The sequence below is a fragment of the Quercus suber genome, unplaced genomic scaffold, assembly GCF_002906115.3.
Source record: "Quercus suber isolate HL8 unplaced genomic scaffold, Cork oak 2.0 scaffold_542, whole genome shotgun sequence".
Classification (NCBI taxonomy): Eukaryota; Viridiplantae; Streptophyta; class Magnoliopsida; order Fagales; family Fagaceae; genus Quercus; species Quercus suber.
In genome coordinates, this window is record NW_027069990.1 from 60,869 (window position 1) to 87,584 (window position 26,716).

Sequence of the window (26,716 nt, forward strand, 5' to 3'; positions counted from 1 at the left end):
ACACGCCTTTTTCCCCCTTGGTTCCTTATTTAATCCGAATTAATTATTCACCACCACACACTGAAATTTTAGAACTTAAATCGAAACAAAAAAAATCTAAAACCCACAAACCCAAATCCTTAAACGAAGTTTGTTTGAGAAAATTTCTCAAAATCCAAATGGCTCTCGCTGTTACTTCTTCTTCGTCTACTGCAATTTCTAAAGGTAGTTTCTTTTTATAGTTTGAATGGAATTGTTGTTTTTTAAGGATGTTTGGTTGTTCTGATGATGACTATTTGGTTTTTTTAGATAAACTCTATAAATTTATTTATAGTCTTTTATATTGTTGATGCATTTATTCTTTATTTAGTATGTTTTCATGTTTTAATATTTGATGAGTTTTTTAAGTTTGTGTTTTGCAATTCGTATTGTTCTGCAATGTATAGTTATGTGGTAATCAACATGGTTGTATGTTCACTTCTAGCCAAATACAATAACACACTCCCACCGTCCGCCACATGTCCTCTTTTCTTTTGCCTTCAAAACTTGGGTTTGGATTTATTTTTCATAGTTTTTCTTTTAATTTTGATAAAATTTGATAAACTGGTCGATAAAACTGACCCGTTTAATAAATGGGTCGTGTTAGGGTTGAGAAACCTTAACCCGTTTAATAAACATGTCGGGTTAGTGTTGACTCATACAGTCGGATACTTATGAGTTGACATGACACAAACCCGATATGTGAATAGAAATCCACCCTTAATAATATATATAGTTTAATAAATGTTTGAAACATACAGCTGTTAACTAATGTTTTAGCTATATGATTATATTTTACAAATTCAATTTTGGTGTTTTAGTAAAATAAACCAAGATTAAATTATATATTGTACTCAATACTTTTCCGTGTATCGCATGGTGTAAGTGTAACATTTTATACACAATTAAATCTATTAAATAAATTTTATTTATTTCAAGTGAAAAAAAAAAATAAGAAGATGATTTCTAAACACAAAACATACTTTTATCATTCGACTTTATACACGGTTATATTTATATGTCTAATCTATCTAATTAATAAAAGTTTCTAAAAAAATAATTCTTAAAAAATCTAATTAATATAGTAAAAAGGACGATTTCTTATAAAAGTTAAAACACAAACATGCCTTTTATCTTTCAACTTGAATTGGCTCCTTTATCTCAAGTGAAAATAAATGATCTTCTCAATTAAAAAAGTGAAATAAATGAGTATGATTTCTTAAACCACAAATCAGAAACCAGACCTTTTGTCTTTTTTTTTTTTAAAGGCCTTTATCTTCTAATCTTTTATTTAAAAAAAAAAAGACATTTAAAAAAAGAAAGAAAAAAGCCTAACCCATACCCTTTTTTTAAAAATTTTAAAGCCGCATAAAATACCATAACTATTAGAGGAGAAAGAGAAAGAGAAAGAGTAATAGATTTATATGAAAATTACGCTAATTATAATTTGTTATGTAAAATAATCGTAGCAAAAGTTATAGAATTTTACGCGGTACTAGAAGTTCTCGTTCCCTTCCGGGAGTGTAAAACAATGTTTAAGTACGAAAAAAGGACTCTGGAGGGAGAGAAAGAAAGAGAGAGAGAGAGAGAGAGAGAAAAACAGTTAAAATAGACTTGATGTTTATTGTTGCAACACAACAAATGGCAATGTGATTGGAGCGAGAAAGAGAGAGAGAGAGAGAGACAGAGACAGAGAGAGAGGAAGAGGGAGGTAGAATTAAGCATCACAAAGAGGATTCAATACATGAACATTGATGAAAATGTGGACGCTGATACATAGGAAGAAGTTTGACGGGGCGTTAGGACCATCAATTTGCGTGATGGAACAAGGAAGAGATAGCATAGCAGAGGCAGAGGATCAGCCAGTTCCCACTCCCAGAGAGGTTGATATCAGCCATTACAGCCTCAATGCCGGTATTCTCCCTCCTCTTGGCAACATCGCCCGCACCACCCGTCGTGTCAAACTCCGCCGCTTCATCATCTCACCCTTTGATCCCCACTACAGGTTCATTCTCCTCTCTTTTATTAGAATCATCATATCATATAAGATTCCGCTTTCGCGGGCTCTGGAAGAGAGGTGATTGGTAAACAGTCTTATTACGACCTGTTGCTTTAGGTGGAAGGCACCTGCCATCGTACCAATGCCCGCCCCATATCATATGTGTGTTTTTATTGAATATAAGTTATATTTCACGTCATGTTTGTTTGTTTGTTTGATGATTTAAATATTGCAGGCTTTGGGAGACATATCTGGTGTTGCTAGTGTTCTACACGGCTTGGGTATCTCCATTTGAATTTGGATTCCTTGAGCGAAAAATAAAGGGACCTCTGGCTATAACCGATAATGTTGTGAATGGGTTTTTCGCCATTGACATTGTATTGACCTTCTTTGTTGCATACCTTGACAAAACATCTTATCTTCTCGTCGACGACCCAAAGCAGATTGCATGGAGGTACACAAGGACATGGTTGCTGTTTGATGTCATCTCTACAATTCCTTATGAACTTGCTCGGAGTATATTGCCCCCTTCTCTTCAGGCATATGGTTACTTCAATTTGCTCCGCCTATGGCGTCTCCGTAGAGTCAGCAAAATGTTTTCCAGGTAAATAAGCTCATATTTATTATTCAATCTGTTTTAGCTGTTTTCATTTGCAATCAATTTCAATATGAATATATATATATATTGTAATAATGTTTCTAATGCACTAACTTCTTAAAAGATTAGTATAATTTATTTCATCTCATTTTGTTAAATGTAAGGAGGATACAGCATTGTTCGTTTCCTTTGAGAACAAATTCCATGATGGCTAATAAGATCAGACACAACTTCCTTCATAATTATGTATCTATGCATTTAGTTTGTCTGAAGTTGCTCTTGGAATACATTTCCTGTTATCTTACGTATTATGTATCGCCAGTGCAAAGCAATGCCAGCAAATCATAACATAAGTTGAAACAATTTTGTCTTCACCTCTTTTCCAAAAAGAAAAACAATTAGCTCATGTCATTATTATAAATTTCTTTCCCTTCTTTGTCTTCCCCAAATTTTGTATTCACAGTCATTTATCATGAAATTCTACTTTTCTTTTGTCATTTCAGATTGGAAAAAGACAGGAACTTCAACTACTTTTGGGTTCGATGCTCAAAACTTATATTTGTGAGTATCTGTCAATAAAAATTTGTAATTGTCATTAAAGAGTGGATACTTTTCAATACTGATGCATCTTATCATGCTTGTGATGCCTTGTAGGTTACTCTCTTCGCGGTTCATGCTGCTGCCTGCTGCTTCTATCTCATTGCTGCACGTAATTCAAACCCAAGTCATACATGGATAGCACTTTCTCTGGACAACTTTCATGACCAGAGTATATGGATTCGATATGTGACCTCAATTTACTGGTCCATAACCACTCTTTCAACCACAGGCTATGGAGATTTGCATGCCACAAATACCAAGGAGATGGTATTTGACATCTTCTACATGCTCTTTAACCTTGGTCTAACATCATATTTAATTGGAAATATGACAAACTTGGTTGTCCATGGGACCAGTCGAACAAGGAAATTTGTGAGTAAATGCTGTCTTAATACTTATTTGAGCATTCCCTTCATTTGCATGCCATTTTTCCTAGGAGCTTGGACTTCCTTTCTGGATGGTGTTTGTCATAAATTTGGATTTCTGGGATGTGCTTAAATAAGACAAGCGATTCTCTTGATTACCTTAAATGTGTATGTGGTCAGCTTCTGTCTTCATCTAGAAACTGAATAGTACCCATCTTTGATTTACAAATTAAAGCTACTTGATGACATTCAAAAATTCCAATAAATACCATAGACAAATTGTTTATATCATTATATCTGCTGCTTCTACTTTCTAGTTTCTATTGCATTGTCTTGTAACTTTGATTGTGACACTAGGAGGGGTATATAAGTTTGTTTTGAATTTCCAGAGCATTATGCGCTTCTCATATAATGAAATTAAGTCACTCTTTTGGACTTTTCAATTACTTGACTATCCATACTTGAGCACTTTCGAATTTTTCATTTTGTTTGTTTTCTTGGTCTTATTTACAAATTACATGCAATTCCAGAGAGACACTATTCAAGCAGCCTCGAGTTTTGCACAAAGGAACCACCTACCTATTCGCCTACAAGAGCAGATGATTGATAATTTGTGTTTGAAGTACAGAACTAATTCAGAAGGGCTGCATCAGCAAGAGATTCTTGATTCCCTTCCTAAAGCCATTCAATCTAGTATCTCACACTTTCTCTTCTATCCACTTGTTGACAATCTCTACTTGTTCCGTGGGGTATCACATGACTTACTTTTCCAACTGGTAATACTCTTTTAACTTTATTTCATAATCCTTGGTTGTATTTGGCTGGAGCATCAATAGGCCTTTCCCTGTGTTTCCTCTGTTAGATGGAAAACGAGTGTTAATAGTTTTTTTAGGGTCTTCATTTTTGCATATAAAATTAAGAAAAAGATCATGGAATTTTATGTTTGTTGGAGCTGAAGGTTGAGAAACATGAGTTTTGTATGGTGTCTTTATGATGCAAAAAATGGCTGTTGTGAATTAAACAGCATTAAGAAGATAAAACTGAACTCTTTTTTTCTTTTTCCTCTTAATGTTTTCAGATTTAACAAGAAAACAATATCTTGCTTCAAGACTTTAAAGCATGCATATCCAAACACCTACAGCCAACAGGTCGCTTTTATAATTTTCACACTTGTTTTACATCCATCTTTTTGAACTTTCCTATTGAAGGTCTCTGAGATGAAGGCTGAATATTTTCCTCCCAAGGAAGATGTAATTTTGCAGAATGAAGCACCCACAGACTTTTATTTACTGGTTACTGGTGCTGTGGTAAGAACTTTTTAATGAATTATTGTTCTACATGCATTGTGGAATTGCTAAAAGTTTTTCCTTTCTCTATCCTTCAGTTGACTTTGTCATTAAATTTTCTTTCTCTCAGGAATTAATTGTGCAAAAGAATGGATTAGAGCAGGTAAGTATAATAATAGAATTTTTTTTTTTTTTTTTATATATATTCTTTTCACTATTGCTCTTCACTGGGGTGCTAGGAGCTGAATATGCTCTTTGAAATGGATGATTACAGACTGTTGGTGAGGCTAAGACAGGAGATATTGTTGGTGAGATAGGCATGCTCTGTTACAGGCCTCAACTATTTACAGTTCGGACCAAACGATTATGTCAGCTGCTGCGTTTGAACCGTGCTGCTTTTTTAAATATTGTTCAGGCACATGTTGGAGATGGGACAATAATCATGAACAATCTTCTTCAGGTCTGTAAAAGTTGTTCCACTAGTAACTTCCCTTTCCTTCTCTCTCTCTCTCTCTGAGAAAAAATAATAAAAAAAATAAAAACCCCCACCCCCCCTCCCGATTATTTCAGTTGTAATCTTTGGCTCATTTTATTTATTAAGATTTTCTTTATCTCTTCAGAAATCTTTATTTTTTTCCCATGATTTTAGTTTGTATGAAAATAATCTTTTTATAATATTGATCATTTTTTGAAATTTCTAAAGACAAATTGAGGAACTTTATCTCAAGGTAAGGTAGAGAGAACATTGTATATTGCATTTATAGATGGATTACAAGCCAAACAGTGGGTTATTTACAATGCACTATGACTGCATTGTGAATAGGTGCATGAGCAGTATTGTAAATTATGGAGTAATCTAAGCACTAATTTAGGCACATGTTGTGGTAGCTATTACTGAGGATAATAGCTGCTAAACCAAAAATCATGAGCAAGAGTCATGGAGGGTTTCATTTGTGCATTGCCAAGAGTTGAGGAGAATCTGCATCACATGTGGTATTTGTTATAGATATCTGTGGCAGATATGGGATTTGCAACAGATATGTCTTCTATGTTTTCACTCCCCCTCAAACGGGGTCAAGGATCAAGGATAAGGCCTAGTTTGGTACGTAAATTCACAAAATAAAACCCTGGACAGAGGCTTTGTGAATATGTCTGCTTTGGAGTTTGGAAAGGACGTATCATGTTTCAAGGGCACCAAGAGCCACTTTCACGACCAAAGTGATAATCTAATTCAACATGCTTTGTGTGACCATGGAAGACAGGATTGATAATCATTTGTAAGGCATTGAGATTATCACAATGTATGATTAGGGAATGTGAAAGAGGGATACCAAGGTTGCAAAGAATGAATCATAGCGAAAGAAGTTCTGCAATAGTGGAGGCCATGGATCAGTATTTGGCTTCTGCACTTGATCATGCTACTATGGAGTACTTCTTGGCACTCCATGAGATACAGTTGCTGCCTAAGAAAGTACAGAGAGTTTTTTATTTATTTATTTATTTTTATCTCCTAGTGGTAGGGCACCCAAACCAATTCATATCATAGAAGCCATACAGATCAAGTGTGCTTGAGGCTAGGATGGTGATCCCAAGTAATGCCAGAGACATTAGCACAGTATGCACTTAACTATCTTGTAGTGAGCCACTATAGGGTCATGAATGAATAGAAAGCTAAGTTGGCACCATAGGATAGATCAGGTCCAGTGAACTTGGGGTATTGAAGTGCTCCCACAAGGATTTGATAACGAGAAGGATCAGGATAAGGCTCATCAGTAGATGGGAAATGTCTGCCTTTCTCAGGCATTGGAGTAATAATGGGTTTGCACATCTGCATGGAAGCAGGTTCTAAGATATCCTCAGCATACTGGTTTGACATAAAAACAGGCTATGTTGGGTAACGCCTAGAAAGTGATGAAGAAAACACAAGACCTTGATGGAGAACTCATGTCCCAACTGAGAGATGAACCAGTTGATGCAAGTTGAGGACAAGACGAATGCTGGATATCCCTGCCTTTGACAACTTCCAGTTCAGGGAGAAATGTTTCTAAAAAATCGATACCATCAACTTGGCTAAACCTCTTAGCTACCAACTGAGCTTTGATACGTTCCAAGGAGCCATCTTGTTTCAATTTTGCTTTGTAAACCCATATACACCCAATGGCATTCATGTCAGGGTGATGTGCTAGTGCCTTGAGGTCCAGATTTGCATTTAGGGCAGCAACCTTTTTCATCCATAGCAGCAACCCATCTAGGCTGACATTTGGCAAAGATGATGGATTTTGGTACAATAGGTATATCATGAGTAACCCTTGCTACATGAAAATTAAGTTACCTTGGAGTTGTCATGGTAGGAGGTGTGTCAACTGTTGGTGAGCGACTTGGTGTAATATTTGTGGCGGGTACGAATCCTGAAATAAGGGAGGCAGAAGGCAATAGTTTTGTTGATTGAGGTTGCCTCCCAATCTGTGAATGTAATGAGCTCCCCATCAATTTTATTATTGCCATACAGTCGTGTCGGTGCAAAAAATGGCAAGGTCGTTTTATCAAACACAACATGGTTAGAATGTAGATGCATCCTCTAGGTGGATAGTAGCATTTGTAACCTTTTTGTTCTATACTGTGACCAATGAAGGCACATGGGAGAGACTTGGGCTCCAGTTTGTTATTTCTGTAATCCCCAAGATAGGGGAAGCATTTGTAACCTAACACACGCCATGATGAGTAGTTAGGTTGTTTGCCATAGAGTCTTTGAAATGGAGAGTCCATACCAAGTTTTGGATAGGGTAGGCGATTGATTACTTAGTGCAGAATTTTGATGGTAGGTGTGCATGGAACATCATTGTGAGTCCTAGTTCTGTGATGTTTCGATACTTGCGTTCTGTAGAACCATTTTGTGGCATTTAGGGGTAGGCAGATTGTTCGTGATTCTCAAGGTTGGCTAAATACCAAGTGAATTCAACATTCGCAAATTCTCCTCCACACAAACCATTTTTCGAATCTCTAACAAGTGCATACGGCCCATCCTTCTTAGTGCCCTTTGCACTACTTGATTGGTTGACCAGTTCTCAATCACAAAAACATCTCTATCAAACTAAAATTTAAGCAGAAAATCAGGGGTAAGTTTACTCATAGATATCAAAAAGTCAACACTTTGTAGTTATATTGTAGTTGTAGTTCTTTGTTATGAAGTTAAATGTTGAAACTATCTCAAAAAAAAAAAAAAAATGTTAAATGTTTACAGCATATTATTTATTGGAATTGGGTTGAGTTGGACACGTTGTTCCTCCTATTATGCACGTACTTGGTTACTTATAGCACATAACATTGTAATAATTTGTTTTTAACAATAAAGAACAGCTATATTCTAAGATTTAGTCACAAAAAATATATAAAATAATTTATGTCTAAATAAATTATAGGTATATGGTTCAAGTAGAGGAATATATGTCTTATTCATAGACTAATTTGTCATTGATGCAGCATTTGAAAGATATACGGAATCCATTTATGGAAGAAGTTCTGACAGATACAGAGAACATGCTGGCTCGGGGCAGAATGGATTTGCCCCTTAGTTTATGCTTTGCAGCAAATAGAGATGATGATTTATTGTTGCATCAGTTGCTGAAGCGTGGTTCAGATCCAAATGAAGTGGATGATGATGGACGGACGGCACTGGTGTGCAAATAATCTTTTTTGATACACATATTTTCTGCTAGAGATAATATTTGAATTAGAGACTCTGAGGTTACTTTGCTTTTTGTTGCAACAGCATATTGCGGCATCTAAAGGAAGTGAGCATTGTGTAGTTCTACTTCTAGAGTATGGAGCAGATCCTAACATCACAGGTAATTTTTATTGCATGACGAAATATGAATCCATCAACACTATTGTGTGAACTTTTTGTATCCCTTTATCTTCTGCTGCAGTCTCCACAGCTCTTCTTATCTTTAATTGTAAATTACCTCTTAGTTCTTTCTAGGTTAGATGATGTTATACTTTGTTAATATTTATTTTGGAAATTGGGAAGGCCAGAATTCTGTTTTAATTTGTATTTGTTGGAGAAGCACAGATTTCTCTGTTTCTTACAGGGGTGACTTTTGCTCTAGCAAGAGTATAACAGGCAAATTCCCATTTGAGCACACTTGGAAGTGGCTATAAATAGAAACCTGAATCTATGTTTTTTTTTTTCCCCTCTCTTTTATTTTATGCATATTGTTCAAAGCATTTAGATGCTGTCCTTTTGGCACATTTATAAGTTTCACTAGTTAGTCTTTTAAAAGAAAAATGCATGTTTTGAAAATTGTACATAACATGTACCCTCGCTAAGTTTTTAATATTGTGTCATGGATGGAGGTTTGTTAACCAGGTTGCATCTGATTTATTTTTCAAACATATTTATATTGACTTGAAATTGGATTGTAGAAAAAGTTGTATATAAGTTCTTAAGATATCAAATTATTATGTATATTATTGATAAAATAAATAGTTCATTTCATAGTAAAAATTATATAATATACAAGACAGTGAATCTAATTATTGTAAGTTCATAAAAAAATCATTCTATATAATTAACATTATAATTTCAATTATAATTTTAGTTATTAATAATTAGTTTAGATTTTTGAAATAGTAAAATATTTTAGCCGTGGTATTTACTATATATGGAAATATAATAAGTTAATCAAATAGCTTATAAACGAAAATGAATCAAACTTAAACATGCCATCTTACTCAGTGATAAGTTCAAACTCTGCTTTGTGCTCAAAATTAAAATTAATTCTAGACTTTTAATACTCCATTCGGTTCAGCTTATTTAAAGCCATAATCAAGGTCTTTAACATGGTTAAGTTTAGACTAAAATGCACGTACACCTTCAAGTTTAGGGTTTATTTTTAAATTGGTCCTTCAACTGTTGGAACTTTCAATTAACACCATCAACTATTACAATGATGTCAATGTGCCCCTTTGGATATAGTCCGTCACATTTTCACTATTAACCTGCTCAACAACAAATTTCTCTCTCTCTCTCTCTCTATTCAAAACGACATTGTTTTTGGGTGAGTTAACGGAAAAATTCTATTGGATGTTGATGGGAAGGGCACATTGATGTGTTGTAATACTCAAGAATATAAATTAAAAGTTTTCATGGTGAAGAGACCAATTTAGAAGCGAGCCTAAACTTAATTTTACTATTAATAATTTGAGTGAGTGATGTTATTAGCTGATCTTTATACAGAATATGGATGAATGTAGAACCTAGACAAAAGAATACCTGTAGCTGACTTCAATTAATTACATGGAAGCAAGGTCTAATTGAGTTGAGTTCATATCAATGCAAACATTGCCTATTTGCTTCATAAATTGGCTTTAATTGTTAACTGCTCTCTTTGCAGATTCAGAAGGAAATGTTCCCTTATGGGAAGCAATGTTGGGGGGGCATGAATCCTTGATTAAAATTCTCATGGACAACAGGGCAGAGATATCTTCTGGTGATGTGGGTCTTTTTGCATGCACTGCTGCGGAACAAAACAACTTAGAATTGCTCAAGGACATTGTCAAATATCGTGGGGACGTAACAGTGCCAAAGAGCAATGGGAGTACAGCCCTTCATGCGGCAGTATGTGAAGGAAATACTGAAATAGTTAAGTTCCTGTTGGACCAAGGAGCTGAAATTGATAAGTTGGATTTCAATGGATGGACCCCTAGGGCTTTGGCAGATCATCAAGGTCATGAAGACATAAAGGACTTATTCCAGACCAAGCCAGAGGAGGTCAAGAAACCACCAACTATCCCGCTTAGAATGAAGCCAAATGTGTCATTCCCTAGTAAGTACCAGAGTGAGCCCATGATGCCCCCATATCACCATGAAAGCACTCCACCTCCCCGGGAAGTGAGATGGTCAGAAAATCGTCCAAGGCGAAGGCCTAACAATTTTCACAATTCACTTATTGGGGTCATGTCAGCTGCTAACGCTGGTGAGCATGCATCTCTATTTTGCATATATTCTTTTTAAGATACCTCGTAAATTTTTATTCAACTTCCAAATTTTGATGATTTGGCAGTCATACATTGGTGTGATTAAGTTAGGCAGCTGTGAACATGTCAAGATTATATGCAAAACTAAAAAGCGATGAGGAAAGAAGAATTGCATGCTTGAAATTACAAGTATAAACTGTGTCAATTAAAATTTTTCCATTTTTGGTAATTAATCAATAGAGAATGTATCAGAATGCCTTCTAGTTTTTTGTTTTTTTTTTGTTTTTTTTAAAATTTTATTTAATAGCAATAACTAAATGATGCACTTTACAGTAAAATGAACTGAGTCAAACTTGATTTACAAAGATACAAAATAGTCATTTTGTTTGATTTCTGATTCAATTTCAGCATACTCAATTATTATTATTATTTTTTTTTGGTCAAGCAATAATAGTAATCAATAACCATATCCTTAAGAATGCACTTCTATAGAACAGGCTTGTAGTCCGAATGGCACATTTTCCTGCACCCTTTACATTTCAATTCCCATGTCGCGGGTTCAAATCCAACTCCCCCCTCCCCTTCCCAACAAGAAAAGAAAAAAAAAAGTGCAATTTCACTTTTTTCTGTAGTGTCACATGCATGTGCTAGATTTTTATCCAAGGCTTACTGTATGAATGTAGTCCTACTCAGCTTGGGGAACTAGAGGGCATTTCTTAGCCCTAGCAGTTCATTTCTTATCCTTGAACACCTGCAGTTGATGTTTCTGATAATTAGTATATTGGAAAAACTTAACTTTCGATTTTAGTAATCACACTTTTACTGACTTTTAGTCAAAATCTTTAAAAAAATGCAGGTGGAGGAGACCCTATCCCATCAGGAGGCAGTTTTTGTAGTACTCAGAGTGTGAGCAGCTACCCGGCTAGGGTGACTCTTAGTTGCCCCGAGAAAGGTGAAGTTGCTGGAAAGCTTGTGCTTCTGCCTGATTCACTTCAAGAACTACTTGATATTGGTGCCAAAAAATTTGGGTTCTTACCAAACAAAGTTTTAACAAAAGAAGGATCTCAAGTTGAAGATATAGAAATTATTAGAGATGGTGATCATCTTGTTCTTGTTAGTGATGACGGAATTGGCAGTTGAAAAAGCCAGACTTTTTTTCTGTTGTGTTAAGCCTTTAAGGGTGATACCGGCAACTGGACTTATAAAAAGTGGTTCCACAATACCGCATGAGCATTTTGAGCTTTTGGGATAGATATTAAGAGTGATATCATAAGAAATATGTATATACTAACACACACAAAAGAAGAACACACACACTCAAACACAAAACTTCTTTTCTGCTAGAGAATGTGAATGAACTGTATGGAAAGAACTTGGAGGTGACAGAGACGATTACAAAGAAGAAGTTTGTTGTGCAAATTCATTTTTGTTTTGGATTAGGAATTGGAACTTGGAACTAGTCAGCCCATTGCCTTGCCAACTGGGGCTTCTTCTGTAATTCTTTTTGAGGTTCCTTGTCTAATAATCTCCCTGATTGCGTGTTCTGTGCCATCAGGAGAGATGGATTAGGCTTAAAATTGAATGATTTCCTTTTTTTCTTCACTCCGTTTCTGCCCAAAATAACAAAAATGAATAAAGGACATATTAGGATTAAAATTGAATGATTAGATAAATTTAGAACTTCAATTGGCAAAATTATAAATCTGAGACGTAAATGAAACTTGATATAAAAAATTCTGGTATTTTATGTAATTTTCCAAAAAAAAATAAGAATAGGTTTGCATGATCAATACTCAATAGTTATTTAAAATTGTTATATTCATTCTTAAAGGAAACGTGATTTTTACAATTTACAGCAAAACCAGGGCTGGGTAGGGTCCTGCTTTTATCAAGTTCTAAAGAGAATAAGTATATTATGTCTGTATAGGGGAAATACCATTTTGGTTTCTATATTTTGGAATTACTTTTGATTTGTTCCTCACATTTTCCCAGTAGTAAATTTGGTTCATATTATTTTTAACTTACTATCGAGTTAGTCTCTACTGTCCAATTATTGATCTACCTCTGAGTTTGTTGTAGTTCTTCTCAATAAGTCACCTGATCTGCTAGAAAACAACCAATAGTTTCTCAGCCTTCTACAGAGGCTGAATACTGTGTGTTGGCCTCCTCTGCAATTGAACTATGCTAGCTTTGAATGCCTTTGAAAGATTTTTGAGTCTATCTTCATCATGTTCCCTAGTTATAATGTGATATTTATCTGCCTTAGCCATTGCCTCTAACTCCATGTTTCATGCTTGCACAAAACGCATCAAGGAGGACTTCCATTTTGTTCGTGAACGCATGCTTCTCAAGGATTTACAGGTGCTATTTGTCTCAACTCTCAAGCACAGATCAGCTTGCTAATATTCACAAAAGCTCTTCCATGTACTCGTCTTTGGAGTTTAAGAAACAAACTCATGGCTTCCTTTGTCCCCATTCGTTTGAAGGTGGATATGAAGCAGTACTGTTATACTACAGGTTGTATAGAGATAAGCTACAAGTCATATTCAATCATATTCAACGATTGAATTGTACTACAAGCTGTATTTCGTATCTGTATTTTATTAACCCATCATTTGGCGTCCTGTTTTGAAACCACTCTTTTCAAGTATGGCTTTTTTTAATCTCACTTTTTTCAATGTACAACTTTTTTAAAACGGCCTATTTTTTAAAAACTGAAAATTAAGTTATACCAAACACGAGTTTGTCAATGTCATTAGTTATATCAGTAGCTGTAAGTTAAGTTTGTTCCTGGTTTGTTGAGGGAAGTTACTACATCTGGTTTAGTGATTAGGGTAGTTTTGCTCTATTTTCACGTAAGAATACCAGAACTGTCAAGTATCAATGTGACCGAATTCATTTTGTTTCAATTCAGTATTCTTTCTTCCTTCCTGTTCTCTATTCTTCCTTCCTCTGTCCTGATTTTCTTTAGCTTTCACCAAAACAAAGCAATTGCACCATTAAGAAATTTAATGCAGGGCAAAACCAAAATACCCCATAACTGCACTCATGGAAAAGATTAATTTATTATCAAGTTTCAAGTCTGATACATTGAAATGACACAGATTGGAGCACACTGCATAGTGCTAAATTCTCTAACACCTGATTTGATTTCTAGCTTGACTATCTCTGTACACACTGGGAGTAAATAACAAAATTTAATAAAAGAACCAATAAAAAATCTAGTAGTCACAAACCAAATTACATAAAGAAGAGGGAAATTTGCTATAATTTTGCTAGTATAATTATGAGCAAATGAATGAATGGCTATGAAATCTCACAGTATACATTCTAATGGCTTCCCCAACTTTCTAGCTTCTCTCTATTTCTTCCACATATTTTCCATTCTTTTTTGGTCTTTCCATCTCTCTTATATTATATGATATGATATCATTTGTCCTTAGCTGTTTCTAAACAAGAAGACAAGCAAATGTCGTCACTTCTTCAGAGGATCATACTCAAGATCATCATTGTACGAGCAGAGTATATCAACAAAATAGCAGCTCTCATTATACTCGGACATCATCTGGGTAAACCTGTAAACCATGCCATTTGTAACTTAATAAGGGATGAAACTAGATTTACCATAAATATGTTGAAACCTTAAAGAGTATGTTTTGGTTGGTTACCTGAAAGTTCATTGAAGCTTACAGTTCTAAGTTTGACCTCCCCTCTATTGGTTGTCATCTTATCCAAAATCTCAGAATCATAGAATTCTTCTGAACTCTCCCCAGCCTCGCTACCAGAATCAGGTACTTCTTTTCCCTGCTCACGCTTTTTGTCAGATACCATATTGCTTGCTAAATATTAAACTCATCGATTAACATTTTGCAGTAATTTTATCATCATTCCAATGCTAGAATGGATTAGTAAGCTGGTCCACAGATAAATAAACCATGAGAGTATTAATATACATACCGCAAATGAGAGACTTCGGGTACGCTGTGGGGCACCAGCGATTTCCTCGTACTCAGAAGCATCTAGTTCCTGAAGATAGTAAGGCTCGAACAGCTTGGGAAGTAGGTGTTGTCTAATGCTTACGAGAAGGAAGAATGGCAATGGAAACAAAATTCCAGCTATAGGTATCCATGTCACACCAAAACAGAACAGAAAATATACAATTTGGAAGAGTGTAAATGTAGCAATGCATTTGAATGGTACCGACTCCACAAATGAAGCATGAGAGCCTTCCAAGACTCTGCCCAACACAATATCATCACAAGATTATGATACTAAACAAAAGTATAGGGAACATAAACTTTTAAGAAAGGCACAATTTATTTCACTCAAAGGTGCTCAGACACCACATGGGAGTTTATACCACCATCACATTTTGTGTTTCATACAAGTTTATTAGTTCACATGAGAGAGATTATAATATCTGTTTCTTTGGTTTCAGTTTAGCTGACAGGGAATGGAGTCACCTTCTCTGACAAACTAGCATGTATTGCTATGTATAAGAAATTGGCACATAAAATTTCCAAGAGGCATCCTGCTGCCTCCAAATATGAAATAGACTAGACCACAACATTTTGTATAACCAAAGTTCTGAACCACTGATGACTTACTTGTAACGACGTTCGGGAGTGATGAAGAGGAGCAAGATCCTTTCCCAGAACTGATTTCCTGGGAGACTATCAATGGCCATGTAGGCAAAGTATCCCCAAAGAACTGAGGTAGGTACCATTTTGATTACAGAGATAGCACATATTGATACGCCCACAAGGAGGGACTGAAACAAGTTGCTCATTCTTTGTTCATTAACCCGGACAGGCAAATAAGCATCAATGTATTTCTCTGGATCAAATTTGCCCTCTGCATCTCCCCCATCATCAGCTTTCATTACAGCCTCCTTCAAGTTTTCCAACTCTTTGGTCTGCAAGAAAATTTACAATATGCTTATCAGAGTTAAGAGAGTGCGTTGCGCACAGAGAGAGAGAGAGAGAGAGAGAGAGAGAGAGAGAGCAATTACAGTTGGAGCTGTTTCCATTTCCATGAATACAGCTTCCATCTTTCCATAGATTTCAGAGTTGCTCCCATGATGTTTGATACATTCCTTGGCATGCTTCACCATCTTCTTTCGGATCACCTGCAAATCATGGCCCATTTTATTTACAAATCGAAATCAGTGGTCTTGATAATAGCAGTCAAATACATTGCATAACCTACCTGCCTCTTGAGAACTGCCAGACTCTTAGTGTGCATTGGGGACTGCGGGAGTACCCCATTCGAAGGAGGAAGTCCAAGCAACCCACAAATCAAAGTCTGAACAACAACATTGAGCATCAAGTCATACGAATGAATAACTTATAGGTTGGCAACATGAATTACAAAGAGAATATTAAGCCAAAAAAAAAGTTCTAAATCCAGGGACATACCATTAGTCCAAGCAATAAGATATCATAATGGTATGCAGAAGGTTTTTGGAGGTTAAACTCCTTCTGTTGTGCCATCTGAGAAGCTACGCTGTGGTCAAAGAAGTATAGACCTGCTATCATAATTGCTGGTACAAAGGCGGCAAAAATGTACAAAAGTGGGACCTTTCCCATATCCTGAAATTTCAGTGTATGAAGTAGATAAATTAGGTCATATATCCTGCAACTTGAGTGTATAAGATAGATAATTCAGTGTATAGTTAGTTCAATTTATTAACATGTTAGATTGTTAAAATGTATCAGATAAATTTGACCTATAAGTCATAGACCTGGCTCATGTTAGGCCTCTACTGGATTCAAATCTGACCCATGAATGGATTGGAAATAGATCCCCCGTACAATAATTTCGGGGAGAGCAGAGTGCTCACCTAATAGGAGAGTTGTTTAAAGCCATTCCAAGCAACCATAGAACATTAAAAAAAATAAATAAATAAATAAATAAACACTCAAATCCCAACCTATGAATTCTAGGATGCAGTGTAAGAGATACTATGGAGTGGCATGTAATCATTGGAAGTAGAATAGAAAAAACAAACTATTCATCCGAAATTTAGTACCTTGATCACTGTCCAATGGTACAGTGATGCAGATTCCCAGGGAAGTGGACAAAAGAGCCTTCTAGGAACTCCATCCGGAACTTTACCGGGTACAGCAAAAGCCAATGCTGACCAGAACAAGACCATAAGGAGAACTCCATAGTCTGCAATGATTCCTCTCATCCACCCTGTATCCGAAACCATAAAATAGTAAATGAGGGAATAAAATTAGTCCCAATGTGGACAAGCTTTTGTAAATTGACAAAGTCACTGAATTTCAGTTTATTTACCTGTGCCGTATCTCCATGATCTTGCTCTTCTGCTCTTAAGTGCAGTGAAGAGTAGACCAAATGAGAAAAGGATGGCAAGTAACCCATTTAAATACAGCCACTGGAATTTATACTTTTCCAATGCGGTATTTTCAGCTTTGGGAATACTGAATTCACTGATCAATCCCTGTGATTTGACAATTGTCACAATTAGTATCTGCTTTTGCTAAATCCACAATTTTTTTTTGTTTTCTCTGCAAAATCAATTGATACCTTGACAGCCTCTTGCATGAAAAGAACAGCAATTAACATTCCAAAAAGTTCCGCCACTATCCTTGTAAATCTAGTGATGATGGAACATGCATTGAATATTGCAAGAAGAAACAGCAGGAGTGCCGTCCAGACACAAACCCTATAATATAGGTACACTAGTAAAGATTTGTAACACTCATGCTAATTCAGAATTTTGTTAAACACTGAATAATCCAGAAAATGTGACATTGATTCCCATACCAGCCAGCCCAAGCTAAATATAGCTTGCCCCCCAACTCTGGCCGTCCTTTACAGAACTTGTACAAATAAGTGTACATTATAACCGTGGGTTCTGCAACTCCTAAAATCAACAAAGGCTGTCCGCCAATAATTGAGTGGATGATTCCACAAAGAGCAGTAGAAGCTAATGTTTCCACTGTGCTTAAGCTTCCATCTGAGATAGGGCTCAAATTCAAGTAAACCAATGAAGTTTTTAGACATTGCAATAAAATTCCTCTGTAACTCTTTAGAAGTTAAGGAGAGACAAAAAGTAATGTACCTGTATCCCTACTCAGTTGTTCCCCAAAGGCAATAACTGGGAGAGCAGAAGCAAAGAAGATATAGGTCGTTGGAGCCAATATCCTGACATAGATTGCATGGTTTATATATAAAAATATGAGTAATGCAAACAAATTCACAGCTATTTTTTACAACCTATTATGGTGACAAATTATAGTTGGTGTAATATCACTTTTATATGAGTTTGCCGTTGACACAATTTTTAGTGTACACCAATTACAACCTGCTAACTCAGTGGTCATAAAAATAAACAGTGAAATTTGTAGTGAAAGTAGGCTTATTGTTGGAATATGGAATTCCCACTACATGATCTGTTTCAAAAAAAAAAAAGAAAAAAACCCAATTACCTAATGCCTGAGCAAAGTTCCCAGTCTTCCTTATAGCATGCAGCCCTTCCTTTGATATCTTTAATTATCCCCTTGAATGGAGTTCTGATGTTTCCCATTGCTGATGCAGAAAACTATAGAACTTAGAATGATCAATTGGTAACTTACAAAGACATACTACACAAGTTTCTAGAGATCTATTCATTAGAATACATAGAAGCTATACAAACTGAATCAGTGAACATAACCAAGTTCAAATAGTTGCAAACAGACTAACAAAGGGGGAAAGGGGAGAAGTTAATAAACCAACATCCCCTGTGAGATCTTCACGATCCAACTGTAAAAGAAACTAAGAACAAATTAAAAGTTTATACTTCAACAACAATCTTTTAACCCCCTCCCCCGGGAGAAAAAAAAAATGAAGAAGAAGAAGAAATGAAAATCTGGTAAGTGGTATTGATGATCTTTCTAAGTAAATATATATGTACAAAAATACTAGCAGCAGAGACATGATCCATAGTTCATAATACAAAGCATTATATAATTAAGAATTCCAAAAATCATGGATGATGTCCTAAAGTTACATTTATACAAGTAAACTCACAGTATGCACAGATACTGCATAGCATATAAAAAGAAAACAAACTAGGTTTAAAGCTTAATAGTCAATAATATTACTCTTACAAATTTTGAGGAAAAATCCTCATGCAAGTGTTCTGAACCCAAACATACTCTCAAAAAGCTTTCCACACCCTTTTTATTACCATTATTTAATTATTTATTAATAATTCAATAATTTTGAAAACACTATGCAATGTGAGTTGAGTGACAAGGCTCTTGACTACCCTTTTTATTACCATTGATGATAACATAATACATAAACTATTAAAAATGGTTCCAAATATAAGCTGACATTTTTTTTAAAGGGGAAATGAATGCTTTACTAAGGATAATAAGAAAGCACATGCGTACAACCAAATAATGTATATCAGGAAGAACTTCAATGCAGCGTTTGGTTGAGAAGAAACCAATAAGAAAAAAAGAAGACACATTGCTGAAGGGAAAGCACGGAAGAAAAAGAAATTGAAGTCTTAAGATTTTGTTTTGCATCAGATTCGAGAGAAAGAAATGTAAAAGAAAAATGTAACAACCATGAGATTTTTATGTTTCCATTAAACAAAACTCAGAAAGACGTAAAAACTGTGCTGTTTTGCATTGGCATTATGTTCCTTTAATTTAACAAAACCAAACTAAAACACACATCATATTAAAGGAACGTAAATAATGAATACACAAGACACTCACACACACGTACACAAACCTGGGATACTCGCATGAAAAGCCCAGAAAGATAGAGAAAGAAAGAGACCACAATGTGGGGAGATGGGTGGGTTTCAATTTCAAATGGCTCTCTCTCTCTCTCTCTCTCTGTTTCTCTCTCTCACTCTCTCTCTGAGAGAATGAGGAGACAGAGATAAGAGACTCAAAAACTGAGAGGGGTTGGGGGCGTTGGAACTTGGAAGCTGAGAGGGCAAGAGAGGCGAGTTCAAAAACTAAAAAGCGGGTTTTGTGGGACCCAATACGCAGTGGTCTAAATGTGGGGTCCTCCAATATTTGGAATTGATGTCGTGGCGACATCTGATTGGGTTGTCACGTGGGTTTCATTAAAGGTAAATGTCTGTTTTTCTATGTCGGTCTTCGCTGCACGTCGTTGTAAAGTAGTGAAGGGGAGTTTAAAGAGCGTATGATTGGGCACTTCAATGGCTATTAAGACTTTGACAGATTTTGAGTTCATCTCGGCCGTCAAATGGCTTTGCATTCGTCTTTATATGTCGGTCCACTTTGTGCTTTTCGCATTTACTGCATGTTTCGTTTATTTTCATTTTATTAGCTATTAGATGGGATGGACATTTTTTTTTTTTTTTTTGGAAAAACAAATGTACCAATTGTTCATGTTTCCACCAGAGTGATTAAAACTAGCTGCCTTTAAAATGCCATGGGTAATGTTATGTTGCATTTAAAATGGACCTTAATTAGGAAACCGAAAACTGATGAATAATTCCTCACACATAGTTCAAAGACCATAGTTTAATTAAAAACCAAACAATATAGTTAAATATAATAAATTTAACACACACACACACACACAAAAAAAAAAAAATGCTCATAGCCTCATACAGACTAGTCCAATATATATATAAAAGTTGCCTAAACTGAAAGTCGATTTCTCTTCTTTTGCTTATTTTTTAATTAGTTGGGGTAAAAGATACTCACTAGCTACAAAGATGAAGAAGATGCAGTACTAGCTAGGGAGGGCTTACCATAGGCTACCTGTGGATACCCACTGCTAATCTTTTTATTCCCATTCAACACAGCAGGGTCCCCGCAGCATGTGATTTCAATGTATGTTCGCATGCAGTGGCAGAGCTGCTTAACTTGAGATCCGCCGAACCGCGTAAAGACTGTTTGTCTTTTCATTACTTGCTCAGTACTGTCCACTATTGGAGTTTTGTTTCTGGCTTTACTAGCTCGCATGTACCGACATCACGTGTGAACATCTGCCGACAGCAAGCATATTAATATTATGATTATTCCTTAACTGAATTATTACTTTGCGTAACGACCAATGTTTTGTGAATTAGATTCGGACCATTTCTGTATCGCTAGGAGTTTTGTAGTTTAATTGATTGGCATTTTCTAATATGTCCATAACATTTTTTTTTCAATGTTCAGATATATTACTGCTGTAACTATTGAATTATTTAAAAAAAAAAAAAAATTGGTACAATATATTTTGATGTACTGTTTTCTTCAAATCCTAGTTTAATGTTCTGTACCATATCATTTATCAACTTAGAATCAAGTAATGCAGGCTTAATAACATTATTATTGTTAGATTAGAAAAAATCAAGAAAGTCTTTCATTCAAATAGACAATTACTATAAAAACCTCTTGATAACTCTTTGTTGCAGGGTTTGTCCATCTCAAGCCTCGTAGACAAAAAAGCTAATTAGTGAGTTTTCACTCTAACAACTATATAACATGTTAAATATGATAAAGTAAATGGAAAAAAACAAAACAAAACACACATTCTTGATGAAAAAAAAAATTCATACTCATAGGGCTTAGGCTTTGGTTATATGCGTCTATATATGTTATATTAACTACCTAATGAGTCTTCCCCAAGATACTTATCTCTCCAATATGTGGTTTTAGAGCTCATGATGGTGTGCAAGCGAAGAGGTCAAGGTTATCAAGATCCCTTTTGTAGGGTTGACACGTGGTTCTGACAGATGGTATATGAGAGGCCCATGGATAATGCGTTGATAAAGAAAAAGCCCATAAGTCAATATGGAATGAATGGGACTTGTTAATGGAACATGGAGAGGTTTTGAAGCCCACAACAAGGTAGAAGCCCACACATGAGGGGGAGATTGTTGAGTGTATACGTGTAAGTAAAGTCTCACTTTTTAAATAATGATGAGAAGAATGAGTAGTTAATATAATATAATTGAGCTTATACTCATTGGGCTTAGGTCTTTTGAGTTACATGTATTTTTATATGTTATATTAATAACTCAAGGAGTCTTTTCCCAAGGTATTTTTCTCCCTAATAAGTGGTACCAAAACTCATGGTGGTGTGTGGGCAAAGATGTTAAGGTTATCGAGGTCTCTTTTGTAGGGCTAACACAGTGTTCTCATGGATGGTGTACATAGGCCCATGGATGACACATTAATGAAGAAAATGCTCATAAGGAAAAGGGGAGCGAGTAGGACTTGTTCATGGCTCACGAAGAGGTCTTGAAGCCTACAGAAAGGTAAAAACTCACACGTGAGGGAGAGATTGTTTTTTTTTTAGGTAAAAGACAATGTGAATGAGAGATTGTTAGGTATACACATGTGAGTGAAATCTCATATTAAATAATGATGAAAAAAAATGAGTGGTTAATATAATATAATTGAGCTCATACTCATTGGGTTGGGTTAAGTGTATCTCTATATGTTATACTAATTACTCAATGAATTTCTCCCCAATTAAGATGTTTATCTCCCAACATTTTTTTTTTGTTTTTTTTTTTTTTCGCTGAATAAAAAAATGTGGAATCATATACTTTTTTCAAGGATTTGGACCTTTGAAAAAAACGAACTTTTTTTTTATAGTGTTTGTACATTAGACAAAATTTTACGAGCATCATTGTACTTCTTTGCTATTTATGATTGTCTTTAAATTAATTTTAGATATGTTTGTTTCAAGCATTTTATTGTTGTTACTTAATTTTAAAACCTACTTCTCTAAAAAAAAAAACTGAAACATAAAATAAAAATATTAAGTTAAAAAATATTTAAGAATATATCTAAAAGATATTAATTAATTAATTATCATATCCCATGCTACTAATTTTTCAAGAAATATTATACCCACCCATTCCTATTTCCCTTACGCATGTCAATATCGAGCAACTTGGGTTGGCATTTAAGATGTATCTTTTTTGCAACGAAGCGTAAACTATCAAAAACAAAACGTATCCTTTGCCTTATCGATTGTCAACAAAATATTTCCAAAACTAGATTTATACTCTTCTTTAAAGAAGAGTATAAATCTAGTTTTGGAATCATTGATGTTGCCGATAATAAGGAAATTTCCCTATCGGCAACATCAATGATTCCAATAATATTGTTGTATTTCACTATTTCGTACTCCTAATTATCATACTAAAAAATAAATAAATAAACAAATAAATAAATAAATACCGGATGAACCTCTTCGAGAAAGTATCAGAAGTACGAAAAAAGATTATTGTCCTAACTCCTGATTGCTGTTCCTAACACTCTGCCTCTCCTTTGTTTATCTCAAAATTTAGTTGCTTAACTCATTCCTATTGTTTAACATAAAAATAAAAATAAATAAAATCAACCACATAACCACCACACTTCACTAATTCTAAACCGTAGATCTATACAGTTAATTTTCAAAAGCCTTTCCTTTAAAGGAATGTTTACGTTGCCCATAACTTGTTAGTCTATGTAGACGTTGTTTGCAAGTAATGATGACGCCTTTTACGTGCATCAAGGAAACTTCTTTTGTTTTGGATAAATACTGCGTACCAACTAGTTTTTTGGTGATACAAATTACAAACTATTAATTCCTCTATTTAATTCAATAATTGAAAAAAAAAATAGTAAAAATCCTCTAAATAAACTCGGTTTCACAGGGTCAGTTTCGTACCTCACTATTTCCTTAGTTCTCTCACTCTTTATTTTGCAGGAATGTACAAGATTCAACTTTTCATTCAAAGCCTATTTGTAATTTTGACATTTGAGCTTGTTTATCTCTCTCAATTCTCTCATGCTGATGTTGGCACAGCTGCCCACTACAGAACCCCATATTTACGTAAGTGGCACTGGACAAAGGTAACTCCTTTGCATTACTGTTATTCAAAACTTTGAGCCTTTTTTTCTTTTCTTTTTTCCTTCCTGTTACACAGCCACAGCGTGCTATGGAAACGATGCAACACAGTTTCCTTCGAGCAACCTGTTCGCGTCAGCCGGTGAGGGGATATGGGACAATGGTGCTGCATGTGGGAGGCAGTATTTGGTTCGGTGCATAAGCGCGGCTCACCCTAGAACTTGCATTCCAGGACAGACAATTCAAATAAGGATCGTTGATCGTGCACTTAGTTCAGTTTCTAGGCCTTCCCGGCATGGTGCTACCATTGTTCTTTCTAAGACTGCATTTAGGATGATTGCCAGACCTTCAACCTCATACATCAACATAGAATTCCAGCAGTGAGTCTCTATTGTCATTTCTTCATTTTCTCTTTTCCCCCCATCAACACTTTAATTTTTCTTCTGGTTTCTGGTTTAGAATTTTCCTAAAATTTTATTAATTAATGTGTAGGGTTTGAAGTGGAGATGCAATTGAGATCCCATCATTGTTCTACAAAGAAGTTGGAGGGGAAGAGAGTCAATGTACGTGTTTGGTTTTATTTTTTATAAAATCAGTTTGGCTAATCAGCCTTAATTTATTTTTATGCATCCATTTATAAAGTGTTAGTATATACATCATTCTAGCCCACTCGGTTTGGGCCCAATATACTATATTTGTAGTATATCATATTACTTGTATTTCACACATAATATGTTTATATAATACTCTATATTGTACGGTGTTATACATAGAATATATATTAATATACAAAATATTTACTCTCTCTCTCTCTCTCAAACACAACTTAATTGAATTGCCCTGGATTATGGTTATCCATCTAGAGCGTTGAAGTTTATGTTGTCTACTTTTAGAACCGTGCATTTTTCTCTCTAAATAATGTTATTCATTGCATTCCTTTTTCTCTTTATGTATTCTAATTTAATCTAAGTGTATGTATTTGTGAAGCTCCTTCTTGAAGACTGAACCCCAACCCTTGAACGTCCCTAGCCCTTGCTAGTAAAATCTTTTTTTTTTTTTTAGAGATAATTACAATATGCTGCTAATCCCGCAGTTCGAATAATTTTCTCCCTAAACCTCCAAGCATTTTGTGCATGAAAATGTGTCAATTTAGTTACAATTATCTAGGCCTTTGGCTTGCTAGTAAAATCTTGAAATGAAGAAAATAGCACCTCTCTAACAGGACAAATTATATGGATCATTAATTGTAGCTCTATGTTCGAAAGGATAATTATTATGATGTGTGTGGACCTAGGAATTGTTTTATATATAGGTATATAAAAGTATTGGTGGTAATAGATGTGATCAGCACTCTAATAAATATGATGTGTACGTACGAAAATACGATAGGAAAACAGAATTCCTAAATCGGCATTTGCTTGAACAAGGTACAAGCAAGGTACGGGTGAAATCTCAGTCTGAGCATTGGAAGAGGTTGCTAGTTGTTGACCAAGAGCTATTGGAGAGAGACGGTAAGTCCAATCAAGCGAGGTCATACTTGCTCGATCGAGATAATTGCAAAAAGTAAAACTTCTATAGAATTTTGCAGAATAAAGAGGAAAAAGAAGATTTTTTTTTTTAGTCCCTAACAGCTACGTACAACCGAGGCAACCTTTCCGAGCGTTTGAATCAAACAAAGTGATCTGAAAGTGTGCCTTTTCAAAGAAAAGGCTTCAAGGTTTATAACTGGACTTCCATATTCAACAAAAATAATTTTGGCTTCCCAAAGATAATCTTTAACCCCATAAACAAATAAACGAAAAAAAGCTTAAATGACAACAATAAAAATTAGCCCAAAAATATAAAAAAAATTATAGCCAAAATAATAATAATGTTGGTAACGTGGTTTTATTGTTGAAGAAGAAAAAAGAAAAAAAAAGGTTGTATATATAGCGGCTGGTAGAAATCAATTGAATTTTGGGATGGTGCAATGTGCATGCATGTATTATTGTATATGCATATGGTTGCGGTTACATCAACCCAACTAACTAAAGAGCCAACCTCTGAGAGTTTGTAAAGATGATTTTTGTCAAAGTGGTTGCAGTAGTAGCAGTAGTACGCAACTTTCAATTCAAGTTAGTTACTCAGAGCAATTACAATTCATCTCTCTCTCTCTCTGTTTGGATATGGATGTGTGTCTGTGTAGACAAGGACTGTTGTTGCTCGTCGTTAGATCCTGTGATTGGTAGCTGAACCTTTGGCTTCAAATGTCATTTTTTTTTTCCACATGTATTGTTGAAATCCGACTATTTAGTACCAAATGGATATGATTGGAAAAAGAATGATATGCATGCATGATGTTTTATGTGCTTACTGCCAGGGGCGTGGCCAGGAATAATCACTTGGGGGGCTGGGTTGTAGTAGAGATATACTAAAATATAATTCAACCAATTTTCATGTGATTCAAATCACGAAAATTGAAAACTAAGACGATAATTTTTCAGTTCTTTGTATGAATACTCTATGTTTCTAGGTTGATATGGACTTGTTATGCATGAGATAAGTAAGTCGAATTTTTTCTTGTTTGTTGATAGGAAATTCATATATTTATTTACGTGACTCTAGATCATGGTCTATCCCTTTAAATTGAATTCTTGAACATTTGGAGGGATTCTCATCAAACATTGAAGTATCAACATTTGTTCTACAGATTACCTAAGTTTTGAATGACATGTAACTTTTTTTCTTCAAAAATGCATTAATTGTTTGTCATTTGCTCATTATTTGGCACCTAATTTCAATCCAAAAAAAAAAAAAAATCAATTCAAAAAAATGATAAACTAACTTGGAAGAGAGATATAATAAATTATTCTATAAAATTCATTTTTACACAGCCTCATGGCCCTCTGCCCATCCGGACCCACTTAAGAGACAAACAACACAAAAGCCAAAAAGGCTAAGTCATAAAGTCAGTGGATCAAGAATAAAGAATCCAATAACAATAAACACAAGAAGATAAAGTCAAATAAATATAAATTGCTTTACTGGCAAA

General features: G+C 35.1%; 3 protein-coding genes across 3 annotated transcripts; 2 read left to right on the forward strand and 1 right to left on the reverse strand.

The window, feature by feature from the left end:
- The first annotated feature begins 1,465 nt into the window (after positions 1-1,465).
- LOC111988309 (potassium channel AKT1) lies at positions 1,466-12,444 on the forward strand. The gene is made up of 12 exons (XM_065764114.1): positions 1,466-2,023; positions 2,253-2,621; positions 3,119-3,176; positions 3,270-3,587; positions 4,111-4,356; positions 4,789-4,887; positions 4,997-5,029; positions 5,141-5,326; positions 8,347-8,541; positions 8,636-8,711; positions 10,260-10,841; positions 11,699-12,444. The coding sequence occupies exons 1-12, from the start codon at positions 1,773-1,775 to the stop codon at positions 11,980-11,982; spliced, it is 2,697 nt and encodes an 898-aa protein (XP_065620186.1). The 5' UTR covers positions 1,466-1,772; the 3' UTR covers positions 11,983-12,444.
- A 1,439-nt stretch (positions 12,445-13,883) lies between these two features.
- On the reverse strand, positions 13,884-19,820 carry LOC111988341 (probable boron transporter 7). The gene is made up of 14 exons (XM_024020130.2): positions 19,600-19,820; positions 18,300-18,399; positions 17,933-18,015; positions 17,635-17,827; positions 17,395-17,533; positions 17,143-17,308; positions 16,874-17,040; positions 16,260-16,433; positions 16,051-16,146; positions 15,854-15,970; positions 15,450-15,757; positions 14,800-15,079; positions 14,511-14,646; positions 13,884-14,417 (listed from the first exon to the last, which is right to left on the reverse strand). Exons 2-14 carry the CDS (start codon positions 18,395-18,397, stop codon positions 14,404-14,406), a joined length of 1,971 nt encoding a protein of 656 aa, XP_023875898.1. The 5' UTR covers positions 18,398-18,399; positions 19,600-19,820; the 3' UTR covers positions 13,884-14,403.
- A 3,571-nt stretch (positions 19,821-23,391) lies between these two features.
- LOC111988343 (EG45-like domain containing protein) lies at positions 23,392-24,451 on the forward strand. Its single transcript, XM_024020131.2, has 3 exons — positions 23,392-23,670; positions 23,765-24,065; positions 24,178-24,451. The coding sequence occupies exons 1-3, from the start codon at positions 23,547-23,549 to the stop codon at positions 24,182-24,184; spliced, it is 432 nt and encodes a 143-aa protein (XP_023875899.1). The 5' UTR covers positions 23,392-23,546; the 3' UTR covers positions 24,185-24,451.
- The last annotated feature ends 2,265 nt before the right edge of the window (positions 24,452-26,716 follow it).

Excerpts from the sequence above, each read along its gene's own strand:
- LOC111988309 (XM_065764114.1), top strand. The coding sequence starts at position 1,773 with ATGAAAATGTGGACGCTGATACATAGGAAGAAGTTTGACGGGGCGTTA. Across the intron at positions 4,888-4,996 it reads TACTGGTTACTGGTGCTGTG|GAATTAATTGTGCAAAAGAA; the intron begins GTAAGAACTTTT and ends TCTTTCTCTCAG. Across the intron at positions 8,542-8,635 it reads ATGATGGACGGACGGCACTG|CATATTGCGGCATCTAAAGG; the intron begins GTGTGCAAATAA and ends TTGTTGCAACAG.
- LOC111988343 (XM_024020131.2), top strand. The coding sequence starts at position 23,547 with ATGTACAAGATTCAACTTTTCATTCAAAGCCTATTTGTAATTTTGACA. Across the intron at positions 23,671-23,764 it reads CTACAGAACCCCATATTTAC|CCACAGCGTGCTATGGAAAC; the intron begins GTAAGTGGCACT and ends CCTGTTACACAG.
- LOC111988341 (XM_024020130.2), bottom strand. The coding sequence starts at position 18,397 with ATGGGAAACATCAGAACTCCATTCAAGGGGATAATTAAAGATATCAAA. Across the intron at positions 15,971-16,050 it reads TGGCAGTTCTCAAGAGGCAG|GTGATCCGAAAGAAGATGGT; the intron begins GTAGGTTATGCA and ends CATGATTTGCAG. Across the intron at positions 14,647-14,799 it reads CCCGAAGTCTCTCATTTGCG|GGAAAAGAAGTACCTGATTC; the intron begins GTATGTATATTA and ends AAGCGTGAGCAG.